The sequence below is a fragment of the Parasteatoda tepidariorum genome, chromosome 6, assembly GCF_982258835.1.
Source record: "Parasteatoda tepidariorum strain Cologne lab strain chromosome 6, Ptep-v5.0, whole genome shotgun sequence".
NCBI classification, from domain to species: Eukaryota; Metazoa; Arthropoda; class Arachnida; order Araneae; family Theridiidae; genus Parasteatoda; species Parasteatoda tepidariorum.
In genome coordinates this window covers 88265052-88283361 of record NC_141760.1, presented here as the reverse complement: position 1 = coordinate 88283361, position 18310 = coordinate 88265052, and the positions used below count along the sequence as shown (strand labels likewise).

Genomic DNA, 18310 nt, shown 5'->3' with positions numbered 1-18310 from the left:
TTTTATAATTCTTAATGAATGACAGTTGCCTATATTCTTCAGATGTAGTACTTTTCTTCTCCTTCATTTTTTATATTCTTTTTACTTTTGAACTGCAGATTTCCTTATATACGAAGCATACAATTTAAACATCCTTAAAAAATATATTTTTTGCATAGATTTTATGCTATTTTTGTTATTGAAACTGTATGTTTTGAGTCTATATAGTGTAATTCCTTGATTCACCTTCTAACTTTTTTTTACTACTTAAAACCAGACTTATTATCTATGTACAATTTCATGCAAAACATGAATATTCTTAACAAAAGTTCTTTATTTTTTTTAGATGATAAGTGCTAGTTTTTTAAAACTACTGTACTTCTAGTTGTAATTGCTAAGAAATATATATTTTTTGTATAATTCTTCCAGCAGTATAATGTTTCTTTTTCCAGTTGGGTTGCAAATATATTTTATTTTTGTTTGTACTAAGAATATCATTACTTGTCTTAGTACTTTTATTGCTTGTACAATTTGTCCTGATAGTAGAATACTTAAATTTCATATGCTTTTTTAAATTAATCGAGAGTAAAATAAGTATATATTCCAAACTTTTAATTTTAAAATGATAGAAAAAAACTAACATAATTTTTTTTAGTTAATTCCAGTTTTCAGAGACATGGATATTTTATATCAAGTTTTACAATCATTTAGTATAGATATTAAATTATTATTATTATTTAAAACTACATATTTATACTCATATTTATAGTTTATTACTTTATTTCTGGTGTTTAGTGGCATTCAAAAAATTAACAAAGGTAATGTAAAATGTGTTCTTTTCAATTACCTCAAGAACACACTGTGTTGTGGTTCTAGATATTCCAATAATTGAAATATTTTTAAAATTAAAATATTTTAATATTTTTGTAATATGATGATTAAAATATTACTGTTATATGATCTTTCAATTATTAAAAAGTACAACACGTTTAATTGTATTTGAATTTTAATTTGGAATATTAAGCAAACCCCAAAAAATTGAAAATCGGTGCCTTAGCTGGTGGTTAGGCTACATTTCTGAAGTTTGTATGACTGAGTTTGAAGTCATACAAAAGTTTATGACAATGATGCTTATGCTCCTTAATCCAATTAAATAAAATTATTAAAATCTATATTTATTTGATTTTTTTTTTCAAAAAATTTAGATAACAAGGCAAATAAATAGTAATATCTATTAAGTAGTGCAAAACTAAACTACCTCTATGTTACAAATCGAAAAGTCAACATACCTATATAATTAAACAAATCTTTTTGATTCTGTGCATCTAAACTTTTTTTTTTAATTTTAAAGCAATTTATTATTTTTTTAAATTTGCATTTTTCGTGCAAAAATTGTTTAATTACAAATGAACTTTCACTCTATCCAACTTTTACATGGTCTTACACATTTGATTACTAGGTTGTTCTTATTCAATCCATCATTTTTCTAGCAATGAGGCTCAATGATAATAACCTATTTATATTTACAAGTAATAGTTATACCTATACATTTCATATGCATTTTATTCTAGGGGATCAGCTTTGGTTGTAATCTTACTCAAAGCTGGCTTAGGACTTGATGCAGATAAATTAAAAAAATTAAGCAGAGTAGTTTTTCAACTGTCTTTCACTCCCTGTATCGTTGAAGCAATAACTATTGGTGTTGCTTCACATTTTTTATTACAATTACCATGGTCTTGGTCTATAATGCTTGGGTATGTATTTAAATTTATGCTGTGGTTATTTCTTTTATAGTTACTTGAAAGCTTGAATTGTTGGTTGTGAATTATTTTTTTTAATTTTAAGAATTATGACTGCTTGCAAGGTTTTGTAATATCAATATGTTTTTATTGAATACATTTTTCAAATATAAGCCATCTGAGAAATATGCATATAAATTTTCATGCTGATACAGTAACGTAACAAAAAGTTAAAATAGAGAGAAAGAAGCACCTTGTTCATTTTATTTAATGTTCAATATCATTTATATATTTGTTCTTTTACCAATGACAATGAATTTAAATCATTCAAAAACCAGTATGTTTTAAATTGTTGGGAATTATGGGCTATCTCACCTTCAGATGCACCTGTTGCATGTAACTTGAGCTGGGCTATTTTGAGATTCAAACTCAGATTCAAAATACTACAAGCACACACTTATTTGATTTTTTTAGCCCTATCAAAAGGAAGCTTATTTTCCTTTTAAGAAAATTAGCATTTTATCTTATAGAGAATGACATTTTGCTATTTATCCATCTTAGTTTTGATTTCAAATGTAAGTGCTATAAGGTTTTATTTTCCAATCATATTGATTTCAAAAAATTATTCAGTAACTGTAAACTAAAAAAAATAATTTTTTTCAGCTCAGGCCTGCAAAACTTGAAATGTTTCACAATACAGATGATGATACTTGTTGTTACAGGTATTAATTTCACGAAATGTAGAAGCATTATGTACTAGAGTTAGGGCTCCAACGAGAAGGTAATTCTCTGTTAAAGCTACTTTATGTGTCTCAAGGTGGGAATGACGTCACTGCCCTATTTACTACTTATGAAGCATTAACAAAATCGCAAAAATGGCGAATTCTTAAGAAAAAAATAAAAAAAATATTAAAATAGAAAGTCAGAAAAAAGTACATTGAAGACAATGAAACAAAAATAAAAGTACTGAAAAATTAATAAAAAAAATTTTTTTTTAATACTCTTTAAATCTTTTCTAAGCACAATTTAACAAACATTATATTGCTTTTTGTTCCTTTCATAAATTTCTGAATTATTTTTTATATAAACATCCAATTTATGAATTGCTTTTTTTTAAAAATCGATTTACTGGTTTTTCTCTGAGTACAGTCCAGTTGAACTGTTTTATCTGATACTAGATGTTAACATTTTAAGTTTGCGCTTTGTTACGTAAATTATATTTTGCATTTTATTTTACTACTATGTATATAGTTAGTTTTAGATCATGTGTATGAACATTTATTTTTATTCAACCTGATATAATTCTTTTTTAATAAAACACATAAGATATGTCTGAAATCTTAATAAATGCTTCTTTATGTTTTCAGTTTTAGAAGGAAGGGAGGGGAGTTGTCTTATAGCCATAAGAAAGGGGGGCATAGGTCAAAAAATGTTGGAATCCACTGCATCAGATAGACAAATATTGACACTGGTTCAAGAAACATTTTAGTCCGAGGCTCATCATTCTCCCCTACTTTTCAGACTAACTGAAACTTATCACAGTTTTTGGTATTTACATATATGTGAGCATTATTATATGATTAATTGTATTTATTCTTTAGATTTGTTATATCTGCTGTATCGCCAGCTGTCATTGTTCCTGGTTTATTGAATCTTCAAAGTAAAATGCGTGGTACTAAGAAAGGAATACCTACACTGGTCATTGCTGCTGCTTCTATAGATGATATATTGGCTATAACAGGATTCACTGTGATGCTTACTATAGCTCTTACGCATGGTAAGATTTTGTAGCAATTATTTTATGAAATTATTAGCTTTTGTTAAATTTATGAATAGACAAAGATTAGAAGAGATATTTAGCTTATATTTTATTCAAAAATTCAACTGAATTTTCTATACAATAAAAAAGCATGCTTTTTGTACATGTATTATAATTGTGTTACAATGGGACTAAAATTCAATTTTCAGTTATCTATTCTCCTTGCATATTTTACTATCCAATGAATCATATTAATTTAGACAATGTCAACCTCCTCTAAATCTCTTTAATTTCCTAAAATATTTCAGAATAAAGTTTTCTAATTTTTTTTATTACATATATTGCAATTTTAATTATAAACCTCAATGTACTTTTAAACATTTTATCCATTTCAATCTTAATTGAAATACATAATTTGAAATGCAAAGAAATGTGCTTAGATTTTCATTATATTTATTTGTGTTAAAGTTACAGCTCTTTTTTTTTTTTTTTTTTAGTGTCAAGCTATTTAGAAAAGAAAAATGCTGTTCTGTATTCTTTAATTTGTTGTTATAGCCCAGCTCATAACTAAATGTTTATAAGGAAGAAAAAAAATTTTGTGCCAATAAGTGATTGCAGATTTATTACATTCTCATAAAAATTTAACTAGTAGTAAAATTGAAACTGATTCAATAAAAAAATATGAATAATACCTCAAAATATACAATTTCCACTCAACATTCAATGATGCAAACAATGTTTTCTTTCTTTTTGAGAGATGTTATTTGATGTGATAAGTAGTATCAGAAATGGCGACACAAAAATCAGCCATTAAAAATTTCAGCATTTGATCTATACATACATATTCCTCTTCACTCTGAATCAGAGCATAGAGCTTCTATCACAGCTTTCCATCTCACTCTATTTGTGGCTAGATATTTTGCCTCTCTTTGTGTCATTTGATCAAAGTCATTGTCATTTGATCAATCTATACTTAAAAATATTTTGAATGCATTAGTTTTTTGTGTAAAGCATAATCACATGCAGTTATATCTTTAGCATTAGTGAAATAAGTATTTTAACTTAATTTTAAGCTTTAGAAATTGGTTGCTGATCAAATAACAGTTTTTTTTTATCATTTTCCTATGTAAAGATTTTTATGAAGATGTAAGACAGTGAAAATCGTAAAATTAGTTACACTAAAGTGATGTATAATATTTGTTTGACTTTTAATAGTAGATATTAAAATCCAAAGTTTAAAGTATGAAATAACTGCTTAAACCATTGTTGGTTTCTTAGAGATAACATTCTTAATATCAATATCCCTTTGTTGGTAGATTATTTTTAACCAAATTTATTGACATTTTGTTTACAATTTTTTGTAATCATTTTTCTATGTAAAATTTTTTATGTAAAAGTAAGACAGTGAAAAACATAAAATTAGTTACACTAAAGTGATGTACAATATTCGCTTGGCCTTTAATAGTAGATATTAAACAATGCATTTTATTGAACTGTGTTGATCTACTTTTTTTTTATCATTACCAACCCAAAGTTTAAAGTATGAAATAGCTGCTTAAACCATTGTCCATTCCTTGGTTTCTGAAAGATAACATTCTTAATATCAATATCCCATTGTTTTTAATAGTAATTTTAACTTGATATATAAAATTTATTGACATATTTTAATCTTTAATTACTTTTTAAGTTAGTGGACTTACATTATTTTGTTAAAGGTTACATATGTTTATAATAGCTTTCATTTTGTTTTAAAAGTTTTTTTTAAATCTAATTTATATCTATTATCATTTTTGTAATTTAGTTATTGATTAAAGTTATATTTACAGATAATCTGGTCTCTTCAGTTTTAAAAGGTTTATTTGAACCAATTGGTGGACTTATATTTGGATTAGGATATGGTAGATTACTGTGGTGCTTGCCCAGCCTTGAAAGTTCTCCAGTATGTATGCATCTTTAAAAAAAAAATTTATGAACTGTAATCACAAATGTAATTATTATATACATATTTTTCATTGATATTACTGTTTTGGATAATGTATAAATTTCTTGTATGAAATTTTGTTCAAATTTCTTGTATTGAAAGTTCGTAATTTATTTTATGCTGATTAAAAAAATTAATACTTTTCTAGATTGCATTGTACTACATATAAAATAATTATGTTCTTCTATATTCTAATCTAAGTTTTTTTATATCTAAGTTTACTATTACTTTCTTAATATGGTCACTTACCATCCAACAGCATGTAAGTTTGTGCTTTTGCTTTAAGTATTTTATCTTTGTTTCTATTTATTTATTAAATTTTTATTTTCAAGTTTTTATTTATTTATTTTTGTTCCATGTTCTTTCTTCATATTTTACATCAATCTTATTTAGTTAATGCAACACATGAAATATGCAGAGAAGACCTTTTTTAGTGTCCTATGTTAAGTAATGATGAGTGGCCTATTATTTTGTTGTCATACTATTTTTTACTGTGATTTATTTCGAATTTACTTTTATTTTCTATAATTATTATGTTCAATTAGCAGCATTACCACTATGTTACTTCTTTTATTTTATTTTCTTGCATTTTTGTTATTATCTTTTTCTCTTTTTTTCTTTATTTTATTTATTTATTGTTTTTCCTTTTTTTTTTAAACATCACAAACTTGATTTCTCAATTCTTTGCTAAACTTTACTTTTTTTTGTATAAAAATGGCTATTAAATAGATAATTTTTTTTTTAAATTTAACTGTTGAATCCGTGAGGAAATGTATGACTAATTTTTATTACATTATAAGCCAGCAACATGCTTTCGTATTTTTTATATTTGTTTAACATGAGATTTTAAGAAAAAAAATTTGTTTGTTGCAAAGTTTTTGCATTTAGTTTCAGGTGATGTACTACCATATTTTGCTTCTGTGCTTAGGAGGTTCTACTGTCATGTTTTTCAGTAAAGAATTGGGTATTGCAGGAGCTGGTCCAATGGGTTGTTTAGTATTAGCATTTGTTGCAGCTTTAAATTGGAAGAAGGATCCAGAACATTTTGTAAGTTTAAAATTTGCACATTTTGTTTGTATTTAAAAAAATTCATTTTAGGCTCGACGTTTTTAAGCATTTAGTATTCAAAATTATGATGCTTTTTATCAGTTTTCTTATGTGTTAATTTAGGATTTAATTTTGCTCAGTTAGTTAATATTCTTTTCATAATAATTAATGCATTCGAAAGTTTGGTATTTTTTGGCTAGTTGGGTGCAAGTGCCACCAACTCTTTTTACTTTGGAGACATTTTATCACTATTTCCAGAAGTAACCAAACAAAACGGCCGTCATTGAAGACTAAACCGAAAATGTTAATCAATATACAAAACAGAATCCCTAGTGATTTAACGCAATTTGTTACGCAAGCCTTGCCGCCGACCATCAGACCCTTTAATTGGCTCCCAGAATGCGGTATTTTGAAAATAAAATGGCCTAGTGAAGCGAGCCTTATAATGGGCTTAAAACTGAGCATTAGCAGTTGCTCAACGAGCGCAAAAGGAGTTTGAATGCAGGGGGGCACTCTCTCTATCGCAAGTGCTTGAAGGAAAAATGAAGGGTGCTGGGGGAGGGGTACATGTAATCAATGTAATATATATATAATAAAAAGTATCGTTTTGAATTTTTATTTTATTTCAGCACGGGTCTAAATTATTTGGTGACTTTCCGCTTGCGCCCGACTTACCGTAAAGTACCGAAAATTCTCTTCCTAGGGCATTCATTTGAATTTTAGCATATTCTGTAACCTGTAGCTTATTTTTTTCAGTGGTTAAACTAATACTGATTACACAATTATTCATATTTTTGCAAAATATGATTCATATTTTTACAATTATTCATATTTTTGTTTTCTGCAAAAAACTATTTTGGTTCATCAAGAAATAGATTTTAAAAACAGTTTGTTATAGAAATGTTACCTTACAAAAAGTGTGGCTTATCATTGTATTGGTCCAATCCCTTCATTTCTCCAGAACTTATATGTAGTCAGGGATTCTCAAACTTTTTATCACTTTATGTCATGATTTTGTATAAGATTGTGAAATAAAACCATACTATCTATTATTTAATTATGAGGTAAAAATTTAATCTTTAGCAGGATAATGGCTTCTGTTATCAGTCACGACTTCTGTTTTCCAGTTATTATATATTAAGAGCTAATATCTAAGCAAAAATGTTCCCATAACCATTCTCTGTTTTCGCTCATTTCTATTCACCAAAAAAAAATTTTTTTTCACCTGTCCTGTTAAAACACTCAATTATATTATTAAAGAATATTATTTTATTTAATGTTTGTTTTGTTTCAAATATTATTTTTTATTGCATGTAATTCTTGGAAGTAGTGTTGTTTTTAAGAGTTTGTTTGTAAACTCTTGTCAAATTAAACTTTTTGAATCAGCCATGTTTCATACTTATTTTTGGATATTAAATTGCATTAATTTTTCAAGTTAATAGATTTTTACCTGTTTTGAAAAGAAGTAAGAGATTATATAAAAACAAGTTAAGTCTAAAAAAAATTTATAGCATTGATGAAGAATTTTTTTTTTCTTTTCAATTTTCTAGTTTTATATTTTCTTTATTTTGTCATGTCATTCAAGTATATTAAATAACATTTTTTGATTTTGTGTTGTGATGATATTTTTCTGAGCTTCATTTTCATAAGTTAAACAATAATTAAAGAGATTTTGATTTCCTTATTTGCTTTATTTACTTTACATTATTAAAATCACATTTATTTGAATTATTAATTTTGGAAGAAAGTAAGCTTTATATTTTAATAATACAGTACAGAACCCGTTATCCGGAAATCAGAAAACCGGAACGAAATTCGATAAATTTTCCCGCCATTTTTTAAACAAAATTTTTTTTTCCTTATAAGATTTTAGGATTTTTCTTTCTTTTTTGAAAGATGTTCACCTTACCATCATTTTGGAAATAATCATTAGTGTATTACTTCATCGTTTTTTCTTCTTTTCAGGATTATTTCCTAAAAAAAATTTTTTTTTAGTTTGGTTTAACAATAAAAAAACGGCTTTTTGTAGCGATTCAGTAAACCGGAAAAATCAGTTATCCGGAATAGTGATGGTCCCGATCGTTCCGGATAATCGGTTCCCTACTGTACTTCATTTTAGATTTTTAATTAGATAAAAATTCCATTAGAAGTAAAAGAAAATTATGTTTGAAATATTTTGTTAAAAAAAAAAAAAAATTACGTTTGAAATATTTTGTTTTACTGTTGATTTCAAAAATAAAAAATAGAGAATTAATGTAAAATTTCTTTTCCAACAAAAATCATTGAATTTGTAATTCTTAATCTGTAAGTTTTTTTTTTTTTTTTTTTTGACTAAAATATATTTTTTAAGATGCACACTGATAAAAAGATATTATAATTCTACTTTATATTGTAATTTTATGTAATTTTGCTTAAACACAATAAGCACTTGTATTAAATGATTTAATTCCTAATAATTTTCCTAAAGATGTTAACTAATTTAACAAATGATATTTATCAGTTAAATATTAAGGTAAAAATTGAGCAAGATGAAATAAATTATAATTATAAAAACTCTGTGAAATAAAAAAATTAAGTTTAAATTATTGTGTGTTACTATTGATTTCAAAAATAAGAAATACAGAATTAATATATAATTTCTTTTCCAACAAAAATCATAAAAGTTGTAGCTCCTTTTTACGCTGTAAGCTAAAACATACATTTTTAAGACATACTCTGAATTGTAATTCTACTTTACTTTGTAATTTCGCTTGTTTGCATTAAGAACTGTTATTAAATATTTTAACTGTTATTAAATATTTTAATTCCTATTACTTTTCTGAAGGTGTTGCGTAATTTAACAAATGATATTTTTCAATTATACAATAATTAAGGTAAAAATTTAGCTGGATAAAATAAATTCTTATAATTTCTTACTTAAATCAAAATAAATTTTCAACTTCGTCAAGTGCGAATTTAATTTTATAATTTAGCAAATAATCTGTAATTATCATTCATTATTATTAATATAAAATTGATATATTATTTTTGTTAAAATGTTTTATATTTCTTTAATCAGCTCCTGATATTAATTATAGTTCATAATTTATCTGTAGAATTATATAGAAAAATTGATTTCTTTGCTCTGGAGCTTGCTTCAACCTTTTTTGTTTAGCCTTATTGGTGCTGAAGTTTCTGTTGGAGATTTACAGTCTAATCTTGGTAATGTATCTATAGTTTTATAATCTTTTTGTGATTTCTGAAAAATTATTTTTTCTATCATGAATTCCTATTTTTATTTTATATTTCACTTTATCATTAAATGAATATTATTTTCAATTCACCTTGAATTTTTAGATTTTTCTGTTGGTTGCTAGTTTAAAAAATTGAGTCGTATGGAACACAAATTAAACCAGAGTTTCTATCTATCTATCTCTTTCTCTGTTTTTTTCCCATTAATAATTTATATTTTAATTCATAAATTGAAGTGTTTGAAATAAATTATAGAAATAGTTAAAAAGATAAAGATAAATTAACTTACAAATAAACTAGCTAAATATGCCTCTATTGGTACCCTCTTTTTTTTTTTTTTTGTTAATGCTATATTTCTAAAGAATGACTAAGCAATTAATTTGAAATTAGATAAAACTCATATTCTAGTTCCTGATTAGCTGTCAGCTATTATTTATTTATTTATTTTTGCTTTAGAAATAGATATATTTTCTTTATTTTTTCATTTAATTGTATAATTTATTGAAATCAATTGTATTTTCCAGGAGCTGCCATGCTGACTCTTTTTATTGGTTTAGTATTCCGTATAATGACAGCAGCTTTTGTTACATTTGGGGGAGGGTTCAATATTAAGGAAAAAATTTTCATTGCATTTGCTTGGTTACCAAAAGCAACAGTTCAGGTAAATTTCAAAATATGTTTATATTATTTAATAGCTTATTTGAACCTCTTGAGAGATTTTCTTGATATAAATTTTTTATTTTATCTGCCATATATCCTGATATGCAACTCATCCCCCATTTTTTGATAACAAGGCAACAAATTTTTAGTATGACATGTGTAGATGTTGATTATTACTCCTGTAGACATCATAAAGAGTGCCACTCTTTATTCCTGGGGACTCCTGAAATCAATTTTGAGGAAAATCAGTAGACTAAATTTCTCCAATTAATATCTCTTTTCTGATTTTTTTAAAATTAAAATGTCCCTCTTCCTTAACAATTCAGAAAATATTTTCTGTTAAGAATAAAATAATACATTTTAATGAAAACATTGTTATTTTTTATAATTACTTTGAAGTGATCAAGTAATGATCACTTCAAATCACACCGAAATGAAAAATTGTGATTAATGCTTCAATTACACAGGTATTCAAAAACATATAAATTATGCAAAAAGTGAGCGTCTGTGAACAATGAGCTTCAGTGCTTGCTTTCATAAAATTTGTACTGTTGTTGTGTCTAGGATATCCATTACAGGGAAGGATCCATATGACCACACTACAAACATAATTGATTCCGACGCAGTTGATGTTCATGAATCTTTAAATATGTAGCTTTTCAGTATACTTGAAAAGTTTTCATTTTTTTCTGAAGCACTCATGGATAAATTATCTTAACTTTTAAATTTTTTTTTTCAGAATTTAATTTAAAGCATTAGCTCTAAAACAAAAACATTGTATGTAAAGAATATAAGATGAAAGAAAATGCTTATTAATTGTGTATAACATATTAAAAATAGTTTTCAAAAGTGTTGCATTGATACAAAGTAATTCCTATCTACCTCAATGCATCAATAAATCATAATTAACTTTTGTTCATCTTTATTACCGGTGTACAAGTTTACCTCCCAATTCTCTTAAAGTTTAGGTTGTTTGAAAAGTCGACCTAAGCTCCACAATGTATGGTATTTCTTTTTTGCATTTTAATATTATATTTTTGCTGTCTCATTTTTTTATATAATAATGACTAAAATAAATGTGTTTGCTTAAAAGTTCTGTGATTAAAATAAATATTTTTTTTCTTCATTATTTTAAATATTTTAAACTTCAGAATTATTTGTAAACGATGCAGGTGTATGTTATTATCATATTAAGATTTATAACATAAATATGTTAACATTTATAACATTAATTAGTATTTTTTTAACATTAATATTTGTAACATTAATAGGTTTTTTTACATTAATATTTATAACATTGATATTTGTAACATTAATTTTTAACATTGATATACATATTAGGATGCTGTCTCAAATTTAAGAACTGAGTTTAAATTCATGTTGAAATAAAAAATACCAGCAAACATTCATATTAAGTTTCTTGACAACTGCCATGGTGGTAAAAGGTCATAAACATTTTGGCATTATTGAAATGAAATGTATGCCCAAACAATATGAGGGAATAAAGGATTTATCAAATTCTTAATGCTGCATGTATTGATCATGTTCCCTCAGTCTAAATTTTATCATTTATATTTCTTTACATATTTTTTCTTGTTGAGTAAAGAATTTCTGAAAAGGATTATAATTGGATCTTGTTTTGTAAAAAAGAAAAAAGATAAACTTATCATGAAATATGGTCTACATATTTAGTACATGTAACAATTTTATATAAATTATTGTGTTGGCCAGGTGACCGAGTGGTTAGTGTGCCTGACTGCGAAGCCAATGGCTGCGGGTTCGAATCCCGCTCTGGGCATGGATGTTTCTCTCTCTCTCTCTGTTGTCTTCTGATGTATGAATGTGGCCCACCCTATGAACGGGTATTTGTGGCGTGGGTAATGTTGCTCTCCTCCGTGACTTAGGTTCATAGGTGCCCGCAGGATAATGATAAATGAGCAATGCTTCCGGCATCTTCTAAGGCGAAGAACGAAAGTTCAGTGCCTGCCGTTATTAAAAATAAAAATATACATAAATTATTGTTGTTAAAATTCTATATATAGGAATTCTTTTTATTTTCCTATAAAAACTTGAAATTCTTTTAAAGGCGGCTATTGGATCCCAAGCCTTGGATTATGTTGTTACTAATAATGGCAGCCCTGAAATGCTGGATTATGCTCAAAAGGTAAAGTAATGTTTGTGCTCTTTAGTCATAGATTTGCAATTATTATCAAAATCTTCAATTAAATCTTCAATTTTTTAAGGTTCTGACATGTGCTGTACTTTCTATCATGATGACAGCACCGATTGGAGCTGCTTTCATTTCTATTATGGGCCCTAAATTGTTGACTAAAGATATTCAAACCAGAAGGAAAAGTAAACAAAAATTAGAAAATTGTGATTCAAATATCCAAGATGTCGAAAACTGTATAATGGCTAAAATGTGAGATGAAGTTTAGTATGTTATGGTAAGAAATTTATTAAAATTTTATATAAGTTACTAAAAGATTGAAATTAATATTTTAGCATTTAATACTTATCAAACAAATACTTTATTTTGTTCATCTATAATTTTCACAGAAAAAAAATTGTTTTTTTTTTATGTACATATTATTAATTTTAAGTCTTGTCTGAATTTGATTTAGAATATTTAATATTTTTCTGAAATGTTTAGTTATAAGTAGGGCCCTATAAATTATGCGGAAATTTTTTATAGATTATGCGGCGATTTTTAAAAATTGTGCGGTGTCTTTTAAAAATTATGCATGCAGGTTGCGAATGACCCAGAAAACAATTGAAACTGAAAAAAAAAATCACTTAAAAAAGTTCAACTTTCTTTCCTGTTTTAATAAAAAAAAAATTCAATGAATACAGTAAAGATTTCAACTAAATTACCTTCTTATGTATTGTACATCCATTTTCTACATCAGAACAATTATTAAAGTTTATTAAAATGGAGAGAAGTTAGTCCAGAAGCTGCATTTTCTTTCAAACTCTGTCTTTGTTTTGTAAAAATTTGGCCGTAGCAGGATACAGCTCTTTCACAATCTACTGAATTAGGAAGCACTGAGAGCACTTGTCTTGCTTTTTTTGTAAGTTTTGGAAATCTCTCTGAGACTACCTCTGAATTCCAGAATCTAATTATGTTCTGGTTTGAACATCATTCTTTTACATATTCTTTGTAAGCAGCATACTCGAGTTTTATATCTTGACCACTCATTCCTGGAATATTCTTGAATACATCGTCATCTTCAATATTGAGGTTGACTATTTGTTCTGGATCGAAAACTCGAGCAGCTTTCATGAAGTTTAATGCAGGTTGACTCAACTTGGGCACGCGTTTTTTGAATACATCTAGTTCTGGAGAGTAGTAAGTATTCAACTTTGCAATTGTTTTGTGAAACACTTCTTGAAGAAATACGTTGCGTGAATCTTTTTGTGAGTATGATGCCTGAGAATTGCATCGAAGTTTAGACCGCAGATCAAAAATCTTATTGTAAGCTTTGTGAATAGATACACCACATGTTTCGAAAAAGAGAAGAGTATCCATTAATATCTGAGCGTGTTCTGCAATGAACTGAAAGTCTTTGCAAACGTACTTGCTTTCCACCAAAACTTTGCACTGATTGAGACAAGCAGTGTTAGGAGTAAGGTGTTTATTTCACTGCTAAAAAATTCTATGTAAACATTACAATATTCAGCATGATATTGCGCTGATTTAAACCAGGAATTCCACCGTGTCTTTATTGGTACTGGACAAAGTTTAGCTTTCTTATTGTCATCTGTTAAAAACTTTAAATAGCGGCGCTTTCTAGCAGGACAATGCGTGAACAATTTCTTAAAGTTTCCTGTGAATTTGTCCACCTCTGAAAAATGTTCACGCCTCTGATCAGACGCTAAATTAAGAATGTGAGCATTGCAGGTCATGTGCACTGAATTGGGCAGTAGAGTACGCAAGACTTCCTTGTAAGCCCGAGTCATGTAAGTTGCGTTATCTGTTAAGATTGCTGAAACTTTGTTGAAATCAATCTCCATATTTGTCAAGCACTGCGCTACGGCTCGAGAAACTGTAGTCGATTGTACAGCTTCAAGATGAATGCTATGTAGAAGATAAGGATGCATCATTGCAGTATCTGTAAATTGTGGGACAGCTAAAATATGTAAAACATAATTGTCTTTATCATCACTGCCTTCATCGAAGCCGATGCAGAGTGAATCAGTAGTACGAAGAATTTCTTTCAATTCATTCTTCTTTACTTCAAATACTTTTGGTAAATAATTTTGGCGAAGAGAATTAGCACAAGGTAAAGCACCTGCACCCGAAATATTTTTCATTAGAAAATCTCTCATTTTGGGGTGATCCAGTTTTTCAATTGGAATATTAGCACTCGTAAATGTGTCAACAATTTCAAAGTTTAAAAGATTGCGCATTTCAGCACATTCGGTTTTTCTCTTGAACATTGATGACACGGTTGCTTGTTTTTTTTTCTGCATTTCGCTGTCCTCTTGTTCATTTTTTCTTTTATTTGTTTTGTGACAATTACTACCCAAATGCTTATCGACAACACACTTTCTTGTGTGATCCACGGCAATATTACACGTGGTACAGAACATTATTCCATCAGAAGCATGAAAAATACTCTGATATTGCTTACATCTATCCTGTGCAGAAATATGGATGGCATTTTTTTTAATTTTAGATAGAGACATGTTTACAGTGACTATTTGTGTGGAAATGAGTTAAACTAATTTCAAATCAATAAATGAAAAGACTCACATGCACCGAGCAGATACTCGAAGAATGAATAGAGCGGAATGCATGGCCCTCAAGCAATATCTTGTGGAGTTCCAGGAACTACAAGGAAAAGAGGTGGGAGTGGAGTTTGGGGGGGGGGTCATTCTTCCCCAACGTCCCATTATCTCTGTGGTCTATACCATAGAGGTGACCTCTATGGTCTATACACCGCGAAAGCTGTTCAACCAGCTTCCTATTGAAGATGATGGCGACTGATAAGAAGCTATGTGCCGGGGGGGGGGAGATTCTTGGAAAGATCTGACAACCTGACCAAAAAGATTCTTGGAATTGAAAAAGAAGATATATTTCAATTGAAAAAAAAAACCCTTAAGGAGAAATTTATCTGGTAAACGAATACATTTTGCTGAAAAATAAAAATTATATAGATATGCTGCGATTACGCGGAAAATTTAAAATTATGTGGATAGTTGTGAATTATGCGGGTTTTCGCATCTTCACATAATTTATAGGGCCCTAGTTATAAGTATAATATGATGATTTTGATAAAATTAAAAATCCAATGTCAGTTACACCTATTAGCTTTAGCTAAATAATTGAAATTCACCTCTTCTGTGCTCATTATAGGGAAATGTTATTTGAAATATTTCTAAACTTCATATAATAATTTCTTGAGTCTTGTTTCCACCAAATAAAAAAAGTCTTGTATCAATGTGAAGCAATTCCATTAAATGTGGAATATTCATTATTAGTTGTAATTAACGAATTCTAGTCTTTGCTTTCTTTCCCAATGTCCTTTTTTTTAAAATTAAATTTGGATAAATATACATGCCAATAAAAGTATACATACATATATTTTGTCCAAGGTAAATTTTGTTAAGTAAACAGGACTATTCCTGATCATTAAAAGTGCCTAGTATTCACTCATTAAAAAGAAGTCTTGTTTAAAATCTACATTATTTTGTGAACTGAAATAATTCTTATTTGTAATCCTGCTTTCCCAATTGCATCCAATTTATACAATATTGCATACCACTTTTTAACATTTGTTGATGTAATTTCTGCACTCAACACACATTAACAAAAGTATACCCTGTGATGTTCTGATAAAAAAAATTCTCCTTTTTGTTGTTACTATGTCATTTAATTATAAATGTATGCATAATTAAATATTTAATATTAATTGAGTCACTATACAGTATTTAGCTTATGAATAGATAAGTTTTTAGTTAGATGTTGACATTTTTTACTTTGGTTATATAAGAACCACAATGGGATATATAATGTTTTTAAAAATCTGTACAAATTAAAAATTATTATTGATTAATTGCATGTTTTTGGATTTATATTTCAGATTTGTATCAAATGGATGTTTTCCTGCTATAAACTTTTTCTTTAGTTCAGCACAATTTGAAAAATTGGCATCTTTTTTTGCAAAGCTGAACTATTATGAAGCTTAGTACCTAGTAACTGGCATGTTTCAAACTTTAAAGTACTCTTCCATCATTTTTATCAAAAATAAGCATTTGCACTGAGCTATGTTGAAAGTAATAGATTTTTTCTATTAATAATATTGCAAATAGGTCTTTTACATATTGCACTGTTTTAAAAGCTAAACAAATTTATTTTATTTTTTGCTCATTTTTTAATGTTCACACATTGTAAGTTGCTTTCAATATATCTGGAAATTTTCAATTTATATGGTTGGATTTATCATCTCATATTTTAAGTTTATATATATTTAAGCTTTGTTTATATATATGCTTAGTTATATGTCTGAAAATGTGCAAAGGAAATAATTTTATCTTTAAATATTATGTATATTTTTTCTTCAGGAATAAGTATTATTGCATTTAATGAACTAGTATTTGCATTGAGAAATTATTTTTTTTCGTAATACTGGTCTATATTTTTACAAATGTGTTGATTTGTTATTTTAAAAGTAGTTTTTGATTTAGTATTGTTATTTTGAATACTGTTTTGACAGTATGTAATGTTGAAGTAATAGTATTTGGCAAGTATTATTTTCCAAACTTGACTGGTCTATATTTTCACGACAATACTGGTCTAAAAAATAATCAAAGGAATTATGTTTGTTTATAAATTGTTTTATTTGTCCTAATATTTTTTTAAAAATATTCCAATGCATAATACATAATAATAATCATATCGTTTCGGCACTCTTTGCAAATGCTAGTAAGTTTTTAAAATACTGGTAAAATGTTTTATCAATAATACTAGGTTTAAAAAAGAGAACCAAATTTGAGTACATAATAACATGAGAATATCCGTAATAATTAAAAATGTTAAATATATGCTTTAAAAAACACACACTATAACATTTTATAAATTATTCTTACACTAAAAGGACTTAACCAAATGTTGAATGAACATTATTTGTTATTACATTATTTATCCTAATTTTTTTTAAATAAATGTTCCAATACATAATAAGTAGAAAAGTAAATTTAAGCAATTTTTTTATGTATATATCAGTATACATATGAATTTGAACCAAAAAATTTCAACAATAAATAAAAAAATTTTAAATCTGAATAATTGCAAAAATAAATATTTATTGTTGACTGCACTTTTTATAATAATAATGAAATTTTATATTTTAATAAAATGTACTTCAAATTTTATTAATTTGTGATAAAAATTAGATTAATTTTTAAATCTAGTAGTGTTACAATTTCTTTTTTAGAAATAAGTCATTTTTGTGTGTACATATGTAAACATTGTTATATTAAGCATAAAATCTACATAATGTTATTTTCAGATGTAATAATATGGTTATTTGTGCCAAAGCATTTGATCTCAAAATCATCTTATGCCCCACTCGACAAATATAAATATTTATTCTTACATGTATTTTGTAAACTACCATGGTGTCAGTAACATGTCACCGGAAATGTTAGCAGATAAAATGCATGCTAGACTAAAACTCTTATATGCCAAACATCTTTTTTTAAATGCTTATAGAAATTTATAAATGTACCTGCTATTTATCTGTCAAAAAAAAATGACATTAGCAAAATTATAGCTTTGTTAATAACTTTAATTAAAAGGACTAAGTATTACAGGGTTCCCACGGTCCTTGAGAGTCCTTGAAAGTCCTTGAATTTTTTTTTGCTAAATTTAGGTCCTTGAAAGTGCTTGAAAAACGTCTTATGTCCTTG

General features: G+C 27.0%; 1 protein-coding gene across 1 annotated transcript in view; it reads left to right on the top strand.

Annotated features, from left to right (window-relative positions):
• Positions 1-17969, top strand: part of LOC107443023 (sodium/hydrogen exchanger 9B2) — a 28845-nt gene extending 10876 nt beyond the window's left edge. Inside the window, exons 5-13 of the mRNA XM_087166157.1 lie at positions 1551-1733; positions 3320-3495; positions 5304-5416; positions 6347-6505; positions 9601-9706; positions 10261-10397; positions 12483-12560; positions 12640-12843; positions 16483-17969. Coding sequence (XP_087022283.1) covers positions 1551-1733; positions 3320-3495; positions 5304-5416; positions 6347-6505; positions 9601-9706; positions 10261-10397; positions 12483-12560; positions 12640-12822 — 1135 coding nt within the window. The 3' untranslated portion in view covers positions 12823-12843; positions 16483-17969. The remainder of the gene's footprint in view (positions 1-1550; positions 1734-3319; positions 3496-5303; positions 5417-6346; positions 6506-9600; positions 9707-10260; positions 10398-12482; positions 12561-12639; positions 12844-16482) is intronic.
• Positions 17970-18310: the final 341 nt, after the last annotated feature.